The sequence below is a fragment of the Cherax quadricarinatus genome, chromosome 82, assembly GCF_038502225.1.
Source record: "Cherax quadricarinatus isolate ZL_2023a chromosome 82, ASM3850222v1, whole genome shotgun sequence".
NCBI lineage: Eukaryota > Metazoa > Arthropoda > Malacostraca > Decapoda > Parastacidae > Cherax > Cherax quadricarinatus.
The window spans coordinates 8,280,739-8,305,033 of record NC_091373.1 but is presented as its reverse complement, the minus strand read 5'-3'; the positions used below and the strand labels follow the sequence as shown (position 1 = coordinate 8,305,033).

The following is a 24,295-nucleotide window of genomic DNA, read 5'->3' as shown; positions in this document are numbered from 1 at the left end:
CTGGAACAATACACAAATAACCCTCACAGAGGAGAACTGTGTGACTAGTTAATGGTCGAAGTCTGACCGTAACATCGTCAAAAGTTTCATTCTCCTATATGTGGGTTATATGTGTATTCTCCCTACTGTTGTAAGGGAGATCGATGCAGGATTTGGGATTGGTTTCTCTTATGGGTGAGTTCAGAATACACATGAGCCTCTTCTCATTCCCTGGAGAATATAGACACGTACCTTACCCAAGCCTTCTGAATTTCATTTTCTGTGTGCTAGTAGGTTAAATAGAATTAACTCTTGCACAGCCCCTGTGTTTTGGTAGAAACAGAAATGAAAAAAGTTCTTGTTGGGGAGTTCACAAAAAATTGGAATCTTAGTAGGATATACTGGGTGTGGTACACAGGCTTTGGTAGTCAGGCGTGGTATATAGACTAGCCAGGCGTGGTATATAGACTATGATAGCCAGGCGTGGTATATAGACTATGGTAGCCAGGCGTGGTACACAGACTATGGTAGTCAGGCGTGGTATATAGACTAGCCAGGCGTGCTATATAGACTAGGGTAGCCAGGCGTGGTATATAGACTAGGGCAGCCAGGCGTGGTATATAAACCAGGGTAGCCAGGCGTGGTATATAAACCAGGGTAGCCTGTCTTGCACAACTTGTCAGGCACTGCAACATCATGGTATCTTGATTCAGAGGACTTCTACATGACCTTCTTCACGACTTCTACAACTAGCCCATCAATTTGAGAAGGACCTACTTCCACTGGGGAATCCCGCCTACCAGTGACTATGCCCTCGTCTGCTACATGTCTCTCTTCACTGACGCCTATATAAGCGCCAGTCTCCTTACCTGTGTTTCAGAATCTCTACAACCACGGTGTTGTAAACACCACCTCCAAGGCTGAGGGACTGATTACCTCATCTTTTGTATATAGTTCTTCTGTTTTCTAATTATGTCCAAGAATTTGTATTGATAAAGCCACTGGATGGCGAAACGTTTACAATAAAGATAACCTGATGTTGCACAAGTGTCTTAACTTTCACCGTAGCCAGGCGTGGTATATAGACCAGGGTAGCCAGGCGTGGTATATAAACCAGGATAGCCAGGCGTGGTATATAGACCAGGGTAGCCAGGCGTGGTATATAAACCAGGATAGCCAGGCGTGGTATATAGACCAGGGTAGCCATGCGTGGTATATAAACCAGGGTAGCCAGGCGCTGGAGAATTTGCTTCCACTTCTCTCACTATTATATTTTCCTCTCTCCTCTTTTCATATATTTTGTGTTCTCTCTCCCCCATTCGATCTCGCCTCTTTCTGGTACTATTTTTGACCGATAGCTTAAAAGAGAATAAAATTATACCATGTATATTTCATGTACGCCATACCCATCCTAAGGGCAGTAGTCAAAAAATTAGAGGCACATAATAGGCTATTTTTTTATTGTTCTACTGTTATTCTGATTTTTCTGTTGACACAGATGTTCTTAATATATATATCGGAATGGAATTTAGCATGTATGATGGCTATAAATCTGATTTCGAATATCGTTTAGTTCTCTTTCGAAGTATCGTCCAGCTCTCCCGAGGTAAGATTCACCCAGCTCTCTCTCGATGTAAGTTAAAGTTCGTCCAGCTCTCTCAAAGTAACGTCCAGCTCTCTCGAAGTAACGTCCAGCTCTCTCGAAGTAACGTCAAACTCTCGAAGTAACGTCCATCTCTCTCGAAGTAACGTCAAGCTCTCTCGAAGTAACGTCCAGCACTCTCAATATTGTCCAGCTCTCTCGAAGTATCGTCCAGCTCTCTCGAGAGAGACAGTGTGGCTAGGCTGCCGTAGCTGCTACTAAACCTTTCATGGAATACTTGACGATATCCTCACTGCCTTTACTGAAGTCTCCCAGCTCAGGTTGACAGATTTTAACACTGCGTGATGGAATGCGACAGGGAAACACCTAGGTTTAGTACCCAATGTGTAACTGTCATACAGATTAGGGTGGCAACACAGTGAAGACGAATTCAATTTTTCTACATAGAAAAGAGTGCTGGGTTGCAGCGGGTGTTTCCTTCCTGGATTGCAACACTGAGTTGCACCTCTGAATGGAGGAAAACGTTAGGACAACATTTCGCTCTGTGGAGAATTTTATCTGGCCATGTTGAAGTTCTACACAGAGAAACGTCCAAATAAAAATATTATGCAGACAATTGCTTTTTTTTTCACCGTTTTCAGCAGAACCAAAATTTGCAACCCTCCTGTGTCTACTCCATACATAGACTAACAAAAGTCACTAACAAAAGTCACTCTCTTCATTAACAAAAGCACTCCCTTCAAAACCCCACATAAAGTAGCCAGACCACTTACGATCTTTTTTCCCTCTCTCTTCCTGTCTATCCACCTATTTTTTATCATTGTTCTATCCTATCCTAGGCCAGCCCTCTTTTCTTCTTGTTTAATACATCATCTTGGCTCACTGAAATCCTCAACAACTTTTTTTTTCATCTTTCTATTCTACCCTAGTCAGGGGAGGATCTACTATGAAATTAATGAAGGTTAAGCTTCAGGGCCCCCTAATCCCGGAGGGTCCACATTGCTTAAAAATTGGGGGCTACTGAATGAGAAGGAGTTGCTAAGGGGGCCCTATAACAGTTCAAGCTTCAGGGACCCAAAAATGTAGGTCCACCATTGACCCTAGTCCTGCCTTCTTTCCCTCTTGTCTGACACGACATCTTGGCAGAGCGAAATTTTCAACAACTTTGTTTCCTGAGACTAAATCCTTTTTAGCCTTTTATTATTTTGGGTTCCATACTTAAACTAGTATGTTCTGAACAACTGATTTATACTCGAAATTTTTGCTTGAATAGCTGGAGGTTAAACGCTGGAGCCTCGTACTCTAGGACTGACCTGACGTGTTTGAATGATTCTTTGTTTAGGTTCCTGGGAGCACCAGTTACACCTGATAACTATCATGCGCTGTTGAAGCACAGGTGATAGGTTGGGAGTGGTGTCTACATCAGGTTCCTGCCTCAGGTGACAGGTTAGACATGCTGTCTACACCAGGTCTCTGCCTCAGGTGACAGGTTGGGAGTGGCGTCTGCATCAGGTCCCTGTCTCAGGTGACAGGTTAGGCACCCTGTCTACACCAGGTCTCTCCATCAGGTAACATGTTAGACGTAATGTCTAGCATCAAGTTCCTCTGGACACCTCATCTCTTGTTTCATTCTCTCTCTCTCTCTCTCTCTCTCTCTCTATATATATATATATATATATATATATATATATATATATATATATATATATATATATATATATATATATACATGCGAATTATCTATACAATTCAGTAATATTTCTCCTTACATGAACTAACAGTCTAAGAGAATGATCACAAATTTAGGATCATAAATTTCGCATTTACAATATTAAATTTCATCATAAAACTAGGATCAAAAAAGTTTAATAAAGTGAGGCAGAAAATTAATGAATGTAAACGGGGATCATTTACATACCATAAACGTAATGTAAATGAGTAAAGAAGTAAGTGTTTACCATGAAAGTGACGGAGTTTGTAAAGAGAGGGAAGGGAGAGACGGAAGGGGGTGGGGCGAAAAAAAGGGAGAGAACATGGGGACAAAGATAATGAGGAAGAAGGGTAGGGTGAAAATAGTGTAGGAGAGTATTTCGAAATGGGTAGAAATGGAGAGTAAAATAAACACTGATAGATACAGAGAGTAAACAAAGAACAGTTAGAGACAGACAGCAAAGGAAGGACAGTTATTTAGAGAACATTAGGGACGAAAGAGAGTAAAAAAAAAAGACACACAGTATATATGAGAAAGTTACACAGGTCATCACTACTCAAATTACACAACATCTCTTTGGCCCATACGGGTATAGAGCATCCCTGCGGATATGATACATTCATCACTTACATTGTGAATAACAAACTGCCACACATACACTATGTATAACTGCCACACACAGAGTGTATAACTATTACACTTACACACACACACACACACACACACACACACACACACACACACGATCAGTGAAGAGAGTAGCGATCAGTGAAGAGGCGGGGCCAGGAGCTGAGTCTCGACCCCTGCAACCACAATTAGGTGAGTACAATTAGGTGAGTACACACACACACACACACACACACACACACTGCAATGGATCAGGGAATACCTGACAGGGAGGCAGCAACGAGTCATGGTACGTGAAGAGGTATCACAGTGGGCGCCTGTTACGAGCGGGGTCCCACAGGGGTCAGTTCTAGGACCAGTGCTATTTTTGATATATGTGAACTACATGATGGAAGGAATAGACTCTGAAGTGTCCCTGTTCGCAGATGATGTGAAGTTGATGAGAAGAATTAAATCGGATGAGGATGAGGCAGGACTGCAAAGAGACCTGGAGAGGCTGGACATGTGGTCCAGTAACTGGCTTCTCGAATTCAATCCAGCCAAATGCAAAGTCATGAAGATTGGGGAGGGGCAAAGAAGACCGCAGACAGAGTATAGGCTAGGTGGACAAAGACTACAGACCTCACTCAGGGAGAAAGACCTTGGGGTGACCATAACACCGAGCACATCACCGGAGGCACACATCAACCAAATAACTGCTGCAGCATACGGGCGCTTGGCAAACCTGAGAATAGCGTTCCGATACCTTAATAAGGAATCGTTCAAGACACTATACACTGTGTATGTTAGGCCCATACTGGAGTATGCAGCACCAGTCTGGAACCCACACCTGGTCAAGCACGTCAAGAAGTTAGAGAAAGTACAAAGGTTTGCAACAAGGCTAGTCCCAGAGCTCAGGGGAATGTCGTACGAGGAAAGGTTGAGGGAAATCGGACTGACGACAATGGAGGACAGAAGGGTCAGGGGAGACATGATAACGACATGCAAGATACTGCGGGGAATAGACAAGGTGGACAGAGATAGGATGTTCCAGAGAGGGGACACAGGGACAAGGGGTCACAACTGGAAGCTGAAGACTCAGACGAGTCACAGGGACGTTAGGAAGTATTTCTTCAGTCATAGAGTTGTCAGCAAGTGGAATAGCCTAGCAAGTGAAGTAGTGGAGGCAGGAACCATACATAGTTTTAAGAAGAGGTATGATACAGCTCAGGAAGCAGAGAGAGAGAGGACCTAGTAGCGATCAGTGAAGAGGCGGGGCCAGGAGCTGAGTGTCGACCCCTGCAACCACAATTAGGTGAGTACAATTAGGTGAGTACACACACATACACAAACACTCTGTGTATACAGATACTAATGCCGGAAAAAAAATCCCCCCCCCAGTACCAACAATACCACCAGTCCGATAACATTCTTCTTTGCAAATATACAGGGTCTAAAGCCAGCAACAAACAACAAAATACCTTTCATCCGTGGACTGCTTGCAGAGGCAAAGGCAATGTTCGCGGCTTTCACTGAGACCCACATAAAGGATCACTTGGACAACGAAATATGGATCCCAGGTTACAACCTATACAGATGTGACAGAGTGAACAGGCAAAAGGGGGGGGTTGGCCTGTACATAGCAGAGTCACTTGTTTGCACAGAACTGCTTAATGCCTCAAATGACGTAGTGGAAGTTTTAGCAGTAAAGGTCGAGAACCAAAACCTAGTCATTGTGGTAGTCTACAAGCCTCCGGATGCAACATCCCAGCAATTCCAGGAACAGCTGTTAAAAATTGACCACTGTCTGGAAAATCTTCCAGCTCCTGCACCCAACATCTTGCTCCTGGGGGATTTCAACTTAAGGCACCTAAAATGGAGGAATATAGCAAATAATATTGTTGCAGTAATAACACCAGGAGGCAGCTCTGATGAAAACTCACACTCACACGAGCTTTTAAATCTCTGCACAAAATTCAATTTAAACCAGCAAATAATAGAGCCTACTAGACTGGAGAATACACTAGACCTCATATTCACTAACAATGATGATCTAATAAGAAATGTCACCATATCAAAAACAATATACTCAGATCACAACATAATTGAGGTTCAGACATGTATGCGTGGAGCCCCAGACCGACAAAATGAGACTAGTCACGAGGGAGCATTCACCAAATTCAACTTCAATAACAAAAACATAAAGTGGGACCAAGTAAACCAAGTCCTAACCGATATAAGCTGGGAAGATATACTAAGCAACACAGACCCAAACTTATGCCTAGAACAGATTAACTCGGTGGCACTCGATGTATGCACAAGGCTTATTCCTCTAAGAAAAAGGAGGAGTAGATGTAAAATAGAAAGAGACAGGCGCTCCCTTTACAGGCGACGGAAAAGAATAACAGAGCGGCTAAAAGAGGTCAATATATCTGAAATGCGCAGGGAGACACTGGTCAGAGAAATAGCAAGCATCGAACTTAAGCTAAAAGAATCCTTTAGGAGTCAGGAATCGCGGGAAGAACTATAAGCTATAAATGAAATCGAAAGAAACCCAAAGTATTTCTTCTCTTATGCCAAATCAAAATCGAGAACAACGCCCAGTATTGGGCCCCTACTTAAACAAGATGGGTCCTACACAGATGACAGCAAGGAAATGAGTGAGCTACTCAAGTCCCAATATGACTCAGTTTTTAGCAAGCCGCTAACCAGACTGAGAGTCGAAGATCAAAATGAATTTTTTATGAGAGAGCCACAAAATTTGATTAACACAAGCCTATCCGATGTTATCCTGACGCCAAATGACTTCGAACAGGCGATAAATGACATGCCCATGCACTCTGCCCCAGGGCCAGACTCATGGAACTCTGTGTTCATCAAGAACTGCAAGAAGCCCCTATCACGAGCCTTTTCCATCCTATGGAGAGGGAGCATGGACACGGGGGTCGTCCCTCAGTTACTAAAAACAACAGACATAGCCCCACTCCACAAAGGGGGCAGTAAAGCAACAGCAAAGAACTACAGACCAATAGCACTAACATCCCATATCATAAAAATCTTTGAAAGGGTCCTAAGAAGCAAGATCACCACCCATCTAGAAACCCATCAGTTACACAACCCAGGGCAACATGGGTTTAGAACAGGTCGCTCCTGTCTGTCTCAACTACTGGATCACTACGACAAGGTCCTAAATGCACTAGAAGACAAAAAGAATGCAGATGTAATATATACAGACTTTGCAAAAGCCTTCGACAAGTGTGACCATGGCGTAATAGCGCACAAAATGCGCGCTAAAGGAATAACAGGAAAAGTCGGTCGATGGATCTATAATTTCCTCACTAACAGAACACAGAGAGTAGTCGTCAACAGAGTAAAGTCCGAGGCAGCTACGGTGAAAAGCTCTGTTCCACAAGGCACAGTACTAGCTCGCATCTTGTTCCTCATCCTCATATCCGACATAGACAAGGATGTCACTGACGCCACAGCACCGTGTCTTCCTTTGCAGATGACACCCGAATCTGCATGACAGTGTCTTCCATTGCAGACACTGCAAGGCTCCAGGCGGACATCAACCAAATCTTTCAGTGGGCTGCAGAAAACAATATGAAGTTCAACGATGAGAAATTTCAATTACTCAGATATGGTAAACATGAGGAAATTAAATCTTCATCAGAGTACAAAACAAATTCTGGCCACAAAATAGAGCGAAACACCAACGTCAAAGACCTGGGAGTGATTATGTCGGAGGATCTCACCTTCAAGGACCATAACATTGTATCAATCGCATCTGCTAGAAAAATGACAGGATGGATAATGAGAACCTTCAAAACTAGGGAGGCCAAGCCCATGATGACACTCTTCAGGTCACTTGTTCTATCTAGGCTGGAATATTGCTGCACTCTAACAGCACCTTTCAAGGCAGGTGAAATTGCCGACCTAGAAAATGTACAGAGAACTTTCACGGCGCGCATAACGGAGATAAAACACCTCAATTACTGGGAGCGCTTGAGGTTTCTAAACCTGTATTCCCTGGAACGCAGGAGGGAGAGATACATGATTATATACACCTGGAAAATCCTAGAGGGACTAGTACCGAACTTGCACACGAAAATCACTCACTACGAAAGCAAAAGACTTGGCAGACGATGCACCATCCCCCCAATGAAAAGCAGGGGTGTCACTAGCACGTTAAGAGACCATACAATAAGTGTCAGGGGCCCGAGACTGTTCAACTGCCTCCCAGCACACATAAGGGGGATTACCAACAGACCCCTGGCAGTCTTCAAGCTGGCACTGGACAAGCACCTAAAGTCAGTTCCTGATCAGCCTGGCTGTGGCTAGTACGTTGGTTTGCGTGCAGCCAGCAGCAACAGCCTGGTTGATCAGGCGCTGATCCACCAGGAGGCCTGGTCACAGACCGGGCCGCGGGGGCGTTGACCCCCGAAACTCTCTCCAGGTAAACTCCAGGTATAGCTATCACACTGCATTGAAGGTTAGTTGTGAGTTCCAGCCACTGTATTAGACGTCCTCTGTGTGTGTGTGTGTACTCACCTAATTGTACTCACCTAATTGTGATTGCAGGGGTCGATTCATAGCTCCTGGCCCCGCCTCTTCACTGGTCGCTACTGGATCCTCTCTCTGCTTCCTGAGCTTTGTCATACCTCTTCTTAAAACTATGTATGGTTCCTGCCTCCACTACTTCACTTGCTAGGCTATTCCACTTGCTGACAACTCTATGACTGAAGAAATACTTCCTAACGTCCCTGTGACTCGTCTGAGTCTTCAGCTTCCAGTTGTGACCCCTTGTCCCTGTGTCCCCTCTCTGGAACATCCTATCTCTGTCCACCTTGTCTATTCCCCGCAGTATCTTGTATGTCGTTATCATGTCTCCCCTGACCCTTCTGTCCTCCAGTGTCGTCAGTCCGATTTCCCTTAACCTTTCCTCGTACGACAATCCCTTGAGGTCTGGGACTAGCCTTGTTGCAAACCTTTGTACTTTCTCTAACTTCTTGACGTGCTTGACCAGGTGTGGGTTCCAGACTGGTGCTGCATACTCCAGTATGGGCCTAACATACACAGTGTACAGTGTCTTGAAAGATTCCTTATTAAGGTATCGGAACGCTATTCTCAGGTTTGCCAGGCGCCCGTATGCTGCAGCAGTTATTTGGTTGATGTGTGCCTCCGGTGATGTGCTCGGTGTTATGGTCACCCCAAGGTCTTTCTCCCTGAGTGAGGTCTGTAGTCTTTGTCCACCTAACCTATACTCTGTCTGCGGTCTTCTTTGCCCCTCCCCAATCTTCATGACTTTGCATTTGGCTGGATTGAATTCGAGAAGCCAGTTACTGGACCACATGTCCAGCCTCTCCAGGTCTCTTTGCAGTCCTGCCTCATCCTCGTCCGATTTAATTCTTCTCATCAACTTCACGTCATCTGCGAACAGGGACACTTCAGAGTCAATTCCTTCCATCATGTCGTTCACATATATCAAAAATAGCACTGGTCCTAGAACTGACCCCTGTGGGACCCCGCTCGTAACAGGCGCCCACTGTGATACCTCTTCACGTACCATGACTCGTTGCTGCCTCCCTGTCAGGTATTCCCTTATCCATTGCAGTGCCCTTCCTTTTAAGTGTGCCTGATCCTCCAGCTTCTGCACTAATCTCTTGTGGGGAACTGTGTCAAAGGCCTTCCTGCAGTCTAGGAAAACGCAATCTACCCATCCCTCTCTCTCGTGTCTTACTTCTGTTACCTTGTCATAAAACTCCAGGAGGTTTGTGATACAAGATTTGCCTTCCATGAACCCACGCTGGTTTTCATTTATAATCTTGTTCCTTTCCAGGTGTTCGACCACTCTCCTCCTGATAATCTTCTCCATGACTTTGCACACAATACATGTCAGAGACACAGGTCTGTAGTTTAGTGCCTCGTTTCTGTTTCCTTTCTTAAATATGGGGACTACATTAGCTGTCTTCCATTTCTCAGGTAGTTGCCCAGTTTCAAGGGATGTGTTGAAGATTGTGGTTAGAGGCACACACAGCATCTCTGCTCCTTCTCTAAGGACCCATGGGGAGATGTTGTCCGGTCCCATCGCCTTTGAGGTGTCAAGGTCACTTAAGAGCTTCTTCACCTCCTCCTCAGTTGTTCGTATGTACAATACAAGGCTATATATATATATATATATATATATATATATATATATATATATATATATATATATATATATATATATATATATATATATATAATATATGTGTGTGTGTGTGTGTGTGTGTGTGTGTGTGTGTGTGTTAGTCACCATTTTGTCCTAGGCACATGCCAATTAGACACTGGGCCTGTTGCATATGTGCGTGCGTGTGTGAGTGCGTGTGAGTACGTGTGTGCGTGCTTGTGCGTGTGCTAGTCGATTAATGTTTGCAAGACCGGGGGAGGGGGTCGAGTCTTAGCTATTGTGTGTGTGTGTGTGTGTGTGTGTGTGTGTGTACTCACCTAGTTGTGGTTTCAGGGGTCGAGCCATGTGTGTGCGTGTGCAAATTCAAGTTGCAGTTCCACAAGACGGATGTTGCACTCGTCCCTAGTTATGGTTTTTAGCCTCTCGTTCATTTACGTAAATTCACAGAAGCTGTTGCATATTCATGGCGCTGCACGCTGATAGCATTTCAATCTGAGGGGGTAAGTCCTCCTCAGATGCGCACGCAACTACAACCTGAAAAGAAATAACAATAGTTATTCCTTCTAGACTTGACTTGTCTTTACTCTTAATAAACTTGAGTGGGTTTCTGTGCATTTAATTTGCAAATTATATATGCACAGATGTGTACAAGGCTATATATATATATATATATATATATATATATATATATATATATATATATATATATATATATATATATATATATATATATATATATATATATATGTCGTGCCGAATAGGCAGAATTTGCGATCTTGGCTTAAATAGCAACGCTCATCTTGCCATATAAGACAAGTGAAAATTTGTGTATGCAATAATTTCGCCAAAATCATTCTGAACCTAACGAAAAAAATATATTTCACTGTGTTTGTTTAGTATTAAATTATTGTAAACAAATCTAAATTATATTTAGTTGGGTTAGGCTAAAATAAATTGTTCTTGTTATAATAAGGTTAGGTAAGTTTTCTAAGATTCTTTTGGTGCAAAATTAAATTTTTTTACATTAACATTAATGAAAAAATATATCTTTAAACGTATAAGAGAAAATTTTAGAAAGGACTTAATTTAAAATGAGTTCTTGCTAATTGACCAGTTTTACATATTCGGCACGACATATATAAATATATATATATATATATATATATATATATATATATATATATATATATATATATATATATATATATATATATATATATATATATAAAGTAGAAACCATACCACGGGTAAGGCTTGAACCCGCGGTAGAGTCGTAAAACTCCTGACCGACGCGTTAGCCAGCCCATCAGGCTACAATAAGATTAATCCAACTAGGCAATCGTGTCATTACGATTTCGTGAGTCATAATAAGTAGCATACCGTACGATCATGCAGGCAATATACATGGATGTATGCCCTGCAGTATATTTTGGATTTTTTTTTTCACCTAGAGTCACTGATGTTTACAAATTGGAATGGTCGTCTTGGTTTTCCTGGAAGATTTTTTAGTGGTTCATTGAGGGTGTTTTTATTATTATTTCTATTTTCTTTCTACTTGGTTTGCTTATTTTCCTTCAACTCTTCCTTATCATCATCCTTCTCATCATATAATGTAAAAATGGAGGAACACTGCAGGAGGTCTACTGGCCCATGCTAGGCAGGTCCGACTTACACCTCATGTACCTGTCCAACCTTTTTCTAAAGCTACCCAAAGTTCTCACCACAGTGACGCTACTTGGAAGTTTGTTCCACTCATCCACAAATCTTTTCCCAAAGCGTTGTTTTCTTGCTCCTCTCAAAATCTAAACTGGTGCACCTTGATCGCTGCGCTGCGAGTCCTGTTTCTGTCAATAGTTCCATATGACAATTTCTTTTGTATCGTTTGTTTTGTGACGCATTATCCAGCGTCAGATAGTACACGCACTAGCATTATTAAAAATGTTTGAACTAGCACTGGTACTGTTATGGGTAATACAGAGAGAGAGAGAGAGAGAGAGAGAGAGAGAGAGAGAGAGAGAGAGAAGTGCAGTCATCTATTAAACAGAACAGAGTGAAAATATAGCAGAGTACAGGAGTTTAATGCATCACAATACAATGTTCGACTACACCCGTGGGAAATTATGTATGTAAATATAGGGAAAGGAAGAGACGGAGGACGGGAGATATATATAAGGAACACGATGACAAATGGATGAACGCCGTGTCTAGGGAAATGTGCGAAGAGAAGAGAATAGAAGAATAGTAAGGGATATTAGAGAGGAAGGGAGAGAGAGCGAGAGAGAGACAGATACTAGGGAGACGGATAAGGGTGGTAGACAACCTGTAGTCACCTGGAGTAGGCTCTGGGGGTCACTGCCCCCGGCAGCCTGGTCCCATACCAGACCACCGTGTTGATGTCCTGGTCAGTAAAGCAGTTGGTGCTAGCAGCACGCAGCTCAAAGTAGACACGACGTAGAAATTAGGAATTTAAAACTATGTTTAAAACCTATATTTAAAGAAGGAAAGAGATCACTAAAAATCGGTTAAAACTACAATTATTTTACTGTATAATACAGAGGGGTGAGTACAATATTTAATTAGTCTATCGTAGTACATTTAATTCTAGATGTATACACTGTTACTCAGATAGTATTCCAAACCTATGGGTATATTTCCGAACATACAGCTCTTATTGCTGGCGTTCCACGTTTTCGTTGGCTTTCAATTGAGGCACTGTTCATTATGTTCCACCCGTCGGCGATAGTCACAGGCAAGTGAAACATAATGAACAATGACTCAGTTTTAACCTAGCAAAAACGTGGAATACTGACAAGAAGGTGCTGAATGTGTGAGGCCATCCTTTGTTCGCTTGAGTTTACCATCGATCAGTCTTTCACTTCCTCGGAGCTTGCAGAGCCACCAGGGCCTCTCTCTGCACCGTCCTGGCCCTTCACACTCAAGCTCGAGGTCAGTACTGTCCTCACGGACATAGTGACTTCAGCTATTTCCCATTGAGGGGGGTCATTCGTTCTCATGGTAAATTCTTACACGTGACGCCCTACAGCTGAGATGACACCTACTGTGTAGGCGAAACGTTTCGAAATAAAGATACCTAACTGTTGCATATGTGTCTTACCTAACAACCTGTCGGTATTTTATACCATTTTAATGTTCAATCTGTCAGACACTGCAACACAAGGGTATCTTGGTACAGACCTGAAATCAACTTCGACAACCTCTACTAGTGAGAACGGCTGGATTTGAGAGGGACCTGACCTCCCAACATCTGCGTTCTACTTGTGACCTACGTCTCACCTCCTGGCGCTATATAAGGCTCCATCCTGTCACTTCTACTCCATATTGTTTCAGACTACGGAACAATGCTCTTCTCCAGACTGAGGGACTGACCACCTCAAAACTTTAAGGGTGATGGACTGATTACATCGTCTTCAAGTCTCTTCTGCTTCTATCAACTTTTCTGTACTCGACTGAAGAAGCCTACTGTGTAGGCGAAACGTTTCGAAATAAAGATACCTAACTGTTGCATATGTGTCTTACCTAACAGCATCACATTCGACAAGTTACACTGAGTCCAGGCGATTATAACTAAGGACACAGCTTCTAGATGTCTGGCTTTTCAGGTGCCTAGCTGAAACGTAAGTCGTTTTTGCAGCACAGAAACACGAGATGAAGTTTCAACAGTCTCTGTACACCACACCCCTCAAGGAAGGTTCCTTGATGTTGGTGAGGGGCTCTTGATTTAGGGAATTGGATCTGTGCTCCAGTTCCCCGAATTAAGCCTGAATGCCTTCCACATCCCCCCCCCAGGCGTTGTATAATCCTCCGGGTTTAGCGCTTCCCCCTTGATTATAATAATAATAATAATCTGTACACCACAACAGTTGGGGACGATCAGGAGGGTTGTTACTTGAGGTCGAGACTAATGAGGGCCGTCACTACAGGTCGAAATTCCCTTTCTTAGAAATCTACGTAGTGATTTTTCAACTAGTATTCATTTTGTGTACATTAATTAGATTTATGATATTTGTAATATGTTTTTTTCGTGGCTAAGTACAATAGACATCAAAATTATTTACTTTACGTAATATCCGCTATTCGCTTTGATGAAATATTAGCGAAATTTCGCTATGGGTTTTTCATTAAAAGAGGAGGAAGCAGAGGGTGTGCACGGTCTTTGTGGCATGGCATATACCGTGTGGCCTGGCTGCTAATCCTCTCTTTCATGGAGACACATCCCTGCCTTCTAATCTTTTTTCCAAGGTGTGAAAGATCCTTGTTCATTCAGGCACCCTCACCTTATTTCTCTCTCTCTCCCTTTTTCCTTTTTTTTCTTTCTTCTTCCCTTTCATACATCAACGACTCCCCCATCTAATATTTCTTCACCCTTCTATCAAAATAGAACAGTGTGCAGTGATAATTACCTTTAACCTGAGCAATGGAAGGGGGCGGTGCCTCCAATACGATTGAATAGAAGTGTCCTCCCTATTCCAATAACTGTACCTCAGTGCAAGCATGAGGCCCAGTAGCTGTACTTCAGTGCAAGCAAGAGGCACAGTATTTCTACTTCAATGCAATGCTGGAGGATCAGGCGCATATAACAGGGAGGGCACTACAATGGATCAGGGAATACCTGACAGGGAGGCAACAACGAGTCATGGTACGTGAAGAGGTATCACAGTGGGCGTCTGTGACGAGCGGGGTCCCACAGGGGTCAGTTATAGGCACAGTAGCTTTACGTCAAAACCTTCAAGAGACAGAGGAACTGCAATTCAACGCTCTTAAAAGGCCTAGGAGTTATAACTACTCTTTTGCCATAGCAAAATAGCACTGGTTTTAAAAGGACAGAAGTGTAAAGGGCGAGCAGGGGTAAAAGTTACAATAAGTACAGTAATTTAGTTCTCTTAAATCAGAGAGAATTTAGATACAATGGCGTATTGCTGAGATCAATGAAAAAACGACATGTGTGTAGAGAAACCTTTTATTGTGAGTTTTGCCCTATCAAATCACTGGTAAAATTTTACACTGAGCAAAGCGTCGTCACACTCCAAGCTTGCACTGCGCCAGTCTTCCTCATTGAATCTGATGTAGACGTGAAAGCTGTCAGTAAGAAGGTAGACAGCGTAGGAGAGGGGGGGAGTTAGTCTACACGCTCTTTGACGAACAGATTAATCTTAAAACTTGTTGGTCAGTCATTATATAATTCTTGCACTGAGGCATTGTGGGAAGTCTACTGAAGAGGCTGTTGATACTCCATTCAGTGCTAGCTGAGTGGAGTCCCTCCTGAAGGTACAGTGGATAGAGCCCACCTCTAAAGTCCACAACAGCTGTATTCGCCTTTCCGTCATGACCATTAGAATTGTATAAATCTAAGTTAAGTTATAACATGTCCACTGTATGGCCTTTTATTTGATGAGTAATGTGATGGGGAAAGTGAGCATGTTAAGTGAAAAACAATTCCTAACCATCTGATCCCACTCTTCCTGAGACGAGCGTCGATACAGTTTCTCAAGTGATATAAACCTTGGTAATAGATACCGATAAATTGGTTTAGAAGTGATCAGGGTCCCGAGATCGAAAAGTGTTCTAATAAATATGCCCTAGTGTTTGCTTTCGTGTCTTTCTGAACCAGTTACTCGAGTTCACTAACACCGTCGGCTTGGTGGTGTTAGCGAACTCCCCACAATCCTGTTTATTTTTTTTTTTTGTGGGGGGGGGGAGGTTTAGTCTCAACCTCTTTGGTCCGCGGGACATTCAAAGGTCAGGGCCCCACACATCAGTTAATTTTCTGCACTGCTGTCATAAGCCCGTGCTGGTGCTCACCTAATTGTGGTTGCAGGGGTCAATTCATAGCTCCTGGCTCCAGGTGTGGTGTAGGCTTCACTGTGTAGAGGCTGATGAAGACATCTTGATATATGGAATTGTAGTTGTCCTTTCATTCTTTGGATAAAGGCACTGAATATACAGTGATATACAATACAGACAAGTAGATCAATAACACGTATGCTGTGGAAATTTATTTGGTCCAAATAGTTCCACAGCTCAGATCCAGCATGAGCGTATGGCCGTCTGAGCCGAGCGGCCCCTTAAACCCTCCCAAACAAGGCATTCTCTGGTTGGCGGTTGTTGGTAAGCTTATTTAATTTATAGATTTACTCTTCAGGGAAGGAGTAGGTAGGTTTACTGGTAATACACTAATATTAGGTTTACTAAGGCATCTGTAGATAATGATAGAGTAGACCTAAGACCTTAACATAGGTAGTAATAGGCCGATAATGTAGGCAAACATTAGGATAAGTTAGCTAGGGAGAACTGGCAGCCCTAGCTTGAATGGCGGGGCGCAGGTCACAAAGACAGAATAGCGTCCTTCTTACGATAGACTTCGACTAGACAAGACGTGCCGTGAACATCAGGCGGCGCCCCCACGTGTCTTCACATCTGAGACCTGGGGAAATCTGGTAGAGACACCTCGATGTACCGTAGATGATCTCCTCCATCAGCCCATACAGTAAGACGAGATATTCACCTTTTTCCGTAGGATCTGGCCAGTGACTTAGGAGATTTGTGGGTTGAGTTAACTGAGGGCTCGGCGTGCTACAGAGAGAGTATGCCCAGTAAGTACCAGCGTCTCAGAGTCGTCTGAAGCTAGCGTCTGAGTCTGCATAGTTATACTAGGGGATACATACCCTCTTGGATATAGGAATTTCTGAGGTGCAGGCAGGACACTAATAACGATTGAATATTGCAGGAATTAATGCTCCCGGTTGCACGTGGTTCCCAAGGGGAAGTCCAAGGGGGCTAAAGCTAGGCTTAGGAAGTTGAAGATCAGGATATATGCTGCAACACCAAGTAAGTTAGTCCTTTATACGTGCATGCAGGCGAGGTTTCTTGCAATACCAATCATTTGTGAAAAAATCTGTCCTATAAGCCACTTGTGAGGCTGAGGTACCCATCTCAGAGCTCGGTGTCAACAGAGTTTGCCAGGGTAGGCGACTCACTTGGAGGCAGCCCAGACAAATTTTCACAAAGTGGTCCTTCGAAAACCGGATGTGGAATAGCTAGGTTAAGCTATCATAGCTAGGCCACAGTTAGGAACCAGTTTTACAGAGTTAGGTTAAGCTATCATAGCTAGGCCACAGTTAGGTTAAGCTATCATAGCTAGGCTACAGTTAAGAACCAGTTTAACAAAGTTAGGTTAAGCTATCATAGCTAGGCCACAGGTTAAGCTATCATAGCTAGGCCACAGTTAGGAACCAGTTTAAAAAAGTTAGGTTTAAGTTAGCACACCTAGGTCAAAGTTACTCAGAGGCTAGGCCAAGCTGACTATACACAGAAGTTGTTAGTTGCAGTAATTTACAGGCAGGCCAGGTAGGCTAGAGAAGCTTGTGAATTTAATTATTTACAGTGTTTACAAGTAATCCAGAGTAGGAGACTTGTGTGTTAATTACTTACAGTGGATTTGCAAGGTAGCCACAGTTAGGCTAGGCTTGTGCAATATTTACAAAAGGTTATAGTAGCTAGGACAGATTTAACCTAGTTATTATTTACAGGGAGTTATAAAGCCAGGTTTAAGTTATAGCACACTAGCTAGGTTAGGATTTACCTTATCCAACCATCCACGCTAAACAGAGTAAGCTGGGCACAGTTAGGCCAAGCTGTTTACATACATTATTTATTTACTGTTTCACAAGTTGAATTGTTGAATTTGCTTGTGTTAACCAAGTGATTTAATTTGTACACTGCACTTTTATTGTGATTTTCATCATCTTTGATTCATGTTAATGTGGGATTTGTGAATTATACCTGAGACTAGGTTAAGTCCTGTAATTATTTGCTGGCATTGTACAGTTAAGTGCTAGGTTAAGCTTTCACATCGATACACATTTTGATTGGGATTTGAGAGCTAACAGTGTACATTTTTGATTCATAGTAGAGTCAATATAACAAAGGGAATTGTTAAGCTTGTTGAGAAGCCTTAAGACTCGTTCATTCTTACCTAACACCGTGACGTGCTGTGGGGTGGACTGGGTAAAGTACAATTAGTGTCACACTCCTCATTAAACTTCGACAATGGCAGATGGGGGTTCAGGAGAGTCTGGTTCAGTGCTAACAAAATTAAAACGATCAGTAGCAGCATACAAAGGGCATCTGAACAGAACGCGTAACAGGTGCAAGGCTACTTGCCAACGCAGTAATGTAGACTGCGATGATTTGCAGAACTGCTTGAAGAGTTTGGGGGAAAAATGGGAAGCCTATGAACAAGCATTCTCAGCATATGAGCTACAGGCTATTGAGGATGAGGAATCCCAGGGAAGTCTTCAGCAGGCTGTGGACGAATTCACTAAGGATGATGTAGATTGTCATCAGGAGATGAATATGTACAAAGATAAGTTAAGTACATTAAAGGCTAGTATTCCAAGGATGGTGTTGAACACCGCAGGTACCCCAAACAACCACACACCTGTCAATATGTTGCCCAAGTTGCCCCAGCTGAATTTACCAACGTTTGACGGAACCTTAACAGAGTACATTGGTTTCTGGGATCAGTTTAGAGCCCAGATAGATGACAGAAATGATTTGTCAGATGCCGTCAAGTTGCAGTATTTGCGGTCGCAGCTCAAGGGTAAAGCCTTAGATCTGGTCCGGCACTACCCGATTACTGACGCTAATTACCAACATGCCAAAGACCAATTAGAAGACATGTTTGGCAACACTGAGGAGATAAAGGTAGCTATACTTTATCGGTTGTTGGATCTAGAGGCTTGCCGACATGACCGTCAAAGTCTAGAGAAGTTCCGTATTGAGGTTATGAGCTTGTCCAATAGTTTCGGAGATTTGCATGATGAGAATGATTCAAAATGGATCCTTAGCCAGGTGATTCAGAGGAAACTGGCTAGCACGACAGTGCATGAGTTACACTTAAAACATCGGACGAATAGGTTCACGATAAACCAAATTGTTGAAGGGTTAGGGGATCTCGTATCTCACCTGAGCATAGGTCAGGGGGAGAAATTACCTACCAAGGAGAAGTCGGTCGACTTCCCCAGACATTCGAGAGATAGACCTAAACCACCTCCCACTAAAGTAGGCACGTATTATGCCCAGGGCGAACCCTCCACCCACAGGGCCAAGGGAGAAGCCACTAAAGCGGCCAGTATGAGACGGTGCGTGTTTTGTGATGAAGAACACGCTAGTTCAGGGTGTTCAAGCTTCACCACCTATAACCAAAGGGTTCAACGGCTAAGAGAGTTGAGACTTTGTTTCAAGTGTTGTGGAGAACATTTTGCCAGGGACTGTAACACCATGCTCAGGGAGTGTCGGGGCTGCCGGAAGGGAAAGCACCACAGTGCACTGTGTCCTAATGATGCCGGATTAGCACAAGTTAAGGAGAGCAAACCGCAAGAAAGGGCGGAGAGCAAGAACAAGTCAGAAGTAACGATGAGTGTGGTGAGTACGGCACCGAGAATTTGTTCTGGTGAGCAATTTCAAGGCTCGGTGGCCTTGCCCACCATAATGGCGGTGGTCGCGAACGGGAAGAAGTCTGAAACAACCCGTTTGTTCTTCGACAGTGGGGCACAGAGATCCTTCATAGCAGAGAGTCTAGCCACTAGGTTGAAGCTGGAGACAGTTGGTAAAGTTGACATGAAGGTGGAAGGGTTCGGTGGGGAAGTCCCACGCAGGTCTTATCCAGTAGTCAATGTGACGGTCAGGTTAGCCGGGCATCGACGGGAAATTTCAGCCTTGATGGTGAAGAGGCTGCCCAATATCATTACCACTAGGGGACTGGCTGAAGCAGTCAAACGTTTGAGGGAGTTGGGTGTGAAGCTAGCAGAACCAGACATTGCTACAGACAATGTTAGTAATGTAGGCATATTGGTAGGAGGGGATTACCTAGACGAGTTCGTGTCTACGAGAAGGGTTATCAAGGAAGGTGTGGGCCTGTACAGGACTCCAGCGGGGTACATCGTAGGAGGCAGAATACCAGCTCACTTCCCTGCGACCCCGGGAAAGGAGGGCTCTGGTATTACAGCGACTGAGGCTGTACTGGTGATGCGGATTGGTGTGCACGAAGGCCTGTCAGAGGCGCAAGTTGGCATATCCGACAGTGAGCCGGTCCATAAACTATGGGACCTGGATGTAGTAGGGATTAAAGGTGACCAGCCGCCCCCCGAACACGAAGAGACGTATCGAGATTACTTGAACCATGTGCAGTTCAGGGACGGACAGTATTGGGTGCGACTCCCATGGAAACCGGGCCACCCAACGCTGCCCACTAATTTCAAGAGGGCACGTGGTCAGTTGAATTCATTGGTGAACAGCCTGACCAGGAAGGGTCTGGTGGGGAAATATGATGATATTATTAAGGAACAGCTGGCCCTTGGGTTCATCGAGAAAGTGCCCAATGCCAGCCCTGGGGAAAACGCCCATTATCTTCCACACATGGCAGTCACCAAGGAGTCGGTAACCACTCCCATCAGAGTAGTCTTCAACTGCAGCTCGCAGGCGAGTCCCCGAGAGCCATCGTTGAACGACTGTCTGCTCACAGGGCCCTCCCTGACGCAGAAATTAGCAGATGTGTTGTTGAGATTCAGGACGGAACAGTACGCCTATGCGGCAGACATTAGCAAAGCCTTCCTACGTATTGGGTTGCAGCCACAGGATAGGGACTACACAAGGTTCTTGTGGCTGGCTAACAGGGAGATGCCCAAGCAAGGGTATGATACCTATAGATTCAGGGCAGTGTTGTTTGGTGCCACTAGTTCACCATTCCTATTACAGGCTACCATAGACTACCACCTTGTGAACTGTAACAGCCCGCTTAAAGAATTACTGAAGACCCTATTTTATGTAGACAACATGCAGGGTACCACCTCAGATGAAAGGCTGTTGATGGATATTTACCGAGAGTCTAATCAGGAGATGCTCTCAGCTAACATGCCATTGAGAGAATGGGTGACAAACAATCCAACGTTGCGGGGCATGGTGGAACATGACTATACTGGCTACTCAGTGCCTGAGGTAACATCGGTGTTGGGACTAGAGTGGGAAGTCAAGGAAGACAGACTTAGGCTAAAGAGGAAGCCTGATGGGGAAGGGAAGCTGACCAGGAGGTCTTTGCTGAGCAAAGTGCAGACTGCCTTCGATCCTTTGGGTTTGTTGACACCCATCACCATTCGAGGGAGGATGCTAGTACAACAGACCTGGGAGCTGAACCTAGGTTGGGACGACCCACTGCCAGAAACAGTCTGCCAGGAGTGGGATCTGGTTAACAAAGACCTAGCGGAATTGCACGAGTTCACATTCCCCAGGTCCATCGGGTGCACCGGGCGGGATTATGACTTGCACGTCTTTTGTGATGCCTCCTCCAGGGCCTATGGGGCAGTAGCGTATTTGGTGGCCGGGGACCAAGTCAATCTGGTCACCAGTCGTGCGCGGGTGACACCCCTGAAGGATTGCTCGATCCCAAAGCTAGAGCTCACAGCGATGTTGCTGGGAGCAAGACTGGGTAAGTACGTAGAGGAGGTGTTAAGTAATCTGAGGGTGACACACACCTATGTATGGACAGACTCGGAGGTGGCCTTACAGTGGGTCCAGAATGACAGGTCTAAGCTCCCCTATGTCAGGAATCGGGTAAAGGAGATACGGGAACTACAGTCAACATCAACAATTCTGTATGTGCCTACAGATCAAAACCCAGCCGACCTGATAAGCCGAGGGGTGACACACAGAAAGTTGAGTAAAGGCGAGCTTTGGTTCAAAGGCCCAGACTGGTTACCGGCAAGGGATTGCTGGCCGGAGCAGAAATTCGTGGAGACAATCAGCAGCATAGTACATTTTGCGGGGGAACACGACACTGAATTATTTGACCCCAGGCACTACTCCTCGTGGAGAAAACTTATAGGAGTCACAGAAATGGTATTTCGATTCGTGAGGAAGCTGCATGACAAGGTAAGCCAGGGTCGACAGTTGTCTCTAGTGGGTCCCAGAGAATATTGGATAAGGCAGTACCAAAGGGGGAGGTTTCCAGGAGTGCTGGAAGTACTTGCGACCCGGCAGCAGGTTATGGCGTCAGGACGCGTGTCCAACGATGACGACTCAGGGAACAGCAAATTGGTTCACTCATTGGGATTGTTCCTAGATCATGCAGGGCTAATAAGATGCAGGGGAAGAATACAAAACTCTGAGCTCAGCTATGGGGCCAAACATCCCGTGCTGCTGGGAAAGGAGGGATGGGCGACAGAGCTATTGATACAAGATGCCCATCAGAGGACCTTACATGGGGGGTTTGGAGATACCCTCACCTGCCTACGTCAGAATTACTGGGTACTGAAGGGTCGAGCTGCCGTCAAAAGGGTGCTAAAGAGTTGCACGGTCTGCCGGCGGTACGATGGGAGGACCCTACCCTACCCAGGTCCACCACCGCTGCCTCAGGAGCGGGTACATAGTGACAGGCCCTTTGAGACTGTAGTAATAGACTATACGGGGGCTATCACATTGAAGAACCCAGGAGACGTTAAGGAGGGCCCTCAGAAAGTATATGTCTGCCTGTTTACCTGTGCCACTACTCGAGCGGTGCATTTGGAGTTGGCAGAAGATATGACGACAGAGACTTTCGTGAAGTTGTTCAGGAGGTTTACTGCCAGATTCTCGTGCCCGCGATTGATTATCTCGGACAATGGCACAAGCTTTAGGGCGGCCGATAAAGTTTTCAGGAATCTTAGGGACAACGGAGAAGTACGAGAACACCTGAAGAGAATAGAGTGCGAGTGGAGGTTCATAGCTCCCAGGGCACCCTGGCAAGGGGGATTCTATGAACGCATGGTGGGCACAGTCAAAAGGTGCATTCGGAAGGTCTTGCACGGCAGGAGGGTGAGCTGTGATGAACTGAGGACAGTGTTAGTTGAGATAGAGGCAAGAGTTAATAACAGGCCTCTGACCTACGTACAAAATGGGATTGACGAGGAAGAAGCTCTCACCCCCAATCACATGCTGTTTGGAAGAAGGATTGAGCCCTTCCCCGCAATTTTGAGTCAGTCTTCCAAGGAGCTGGATTATTATGGGCCAGATGGTCCCCCCATCAATGAAGAACTGCACAGGAGTCACAACAGACTGGTGAACATCCTGGACAAATGGAACCAGGTGTGGCGCAGGGATTACTTGACAACCTTGCGGGAACATTTCTATGGTGCCGACCCCGAGGCGAATAAGATGATGCTAAGTGAAGGGGACCTGGTGCTGGTAGAATCCGAGGCGCCGAGGGCATACTGGCCTCTTGGCCTGGTAGTGTCAACCCACCCAGACAAGGCTGGGCGGTTGAGAATGGTGAAAGTGAGAATGAACGGTGTCGAGACTATAAGACCCATCAACAGGCTTTTGCCTCTCGAGGTCCACACGGTGGGACCGGGACATGAGAAATCAGACCAGAGGTTGAGCGAGCTGAGCGGCCGGACGACCCGTCGAACGGCGCTCGAGTCCAGGGCCCACTGGGGGGGCCTGCGGGAGGCAGACTTGATCTAGACTTAGCGCCTACCTTCGCCGGCGGGAGGATGTGGAAATTTATTTGGTCCAAATAGTTCCACAGCTCAGATCCAGCATGAGCGTATGGCCGTCTGAGCCGAGCGGCCCCTTAAACCCTCCCAAACAAGGCATTCTCTGGTTGGCGGTTGTTGGTAAGCTTATTTAATTTATAGATTTACTCTTCAGGGAAGGAGTAGGTAGGTTTACTGGTAATACACTAATATTAGGTTTACTAAGGCATCTGTAGATAATGATAGAGTAGACCTAAGACCTTAACATAGGTAGTAATAGGCCGATAATGTAGGCAAACATTAGGATAAGTTAGCTAGGGAGAACTGGCAGCCCTAGCTTGAATGGCGGGGCGCAGGTCACAAAGACAGAATAGCGTCCTTCTTACGATAGACTTCGACTAGACAAGACGTGCCGTGAACATCAGGCGGCGCCCCCACGTGTCTTCACATCTGAGACCTGGGGAAATCTGGTAAAGACACCTCGATGTACCGTAGATGATCTCCTCCATCAGCCCATACAGTAAGACGAGATATTCACCTTTTTCCGTAGGATCTGGCCAGTGACTTAGGAGATTTGTGGGTTGAGTTAACTGAGGGCTCGGCGTGCTACAGAGAGAGTATGCCCAGTAAGTACCAGCGTCTCAGAGTCGTCTGAAGCTAGCATCTGAGTCTGCATAGTTATACTAGGGGATACATACCCT

At 44.9% G+C, this 24,295-nt stretch overlaps 1 protein-coding gene across 3 annotated transcripts in view; it reads left to right on the top strand.

The window, feature by feature from the left end:
- Positions 1 to 16,115: 16,115 nt before the first annotated feature.
- Positions 16,116 to 24,295, top strand: part of LOC138855136 (uncharacterized) — a 49,602-nt gene continuing 41,422 nt past the window's right edge. For 2 of the 3 annotated variants that reach the window (XM_070102585.1, XM_070102582.1), the window contains exon 1: positions 16,116 to 24,220. In XM_070102585.1, coding sequence (XP_069958686.1) covers positions 18,136 to 23,583 — 5,448 coding nt within the window. In that variant the 5' untranslated portion in view covers positions 16,116 to 18,135 and the 3' untranslated portion in view covers positions 23,584 to 24,220. The remainder of the gene's footprint in view (positions 24,221 to 24,295) is intronic. The other variant, XM_070102584.1, reaches the window with a different exon arrangement.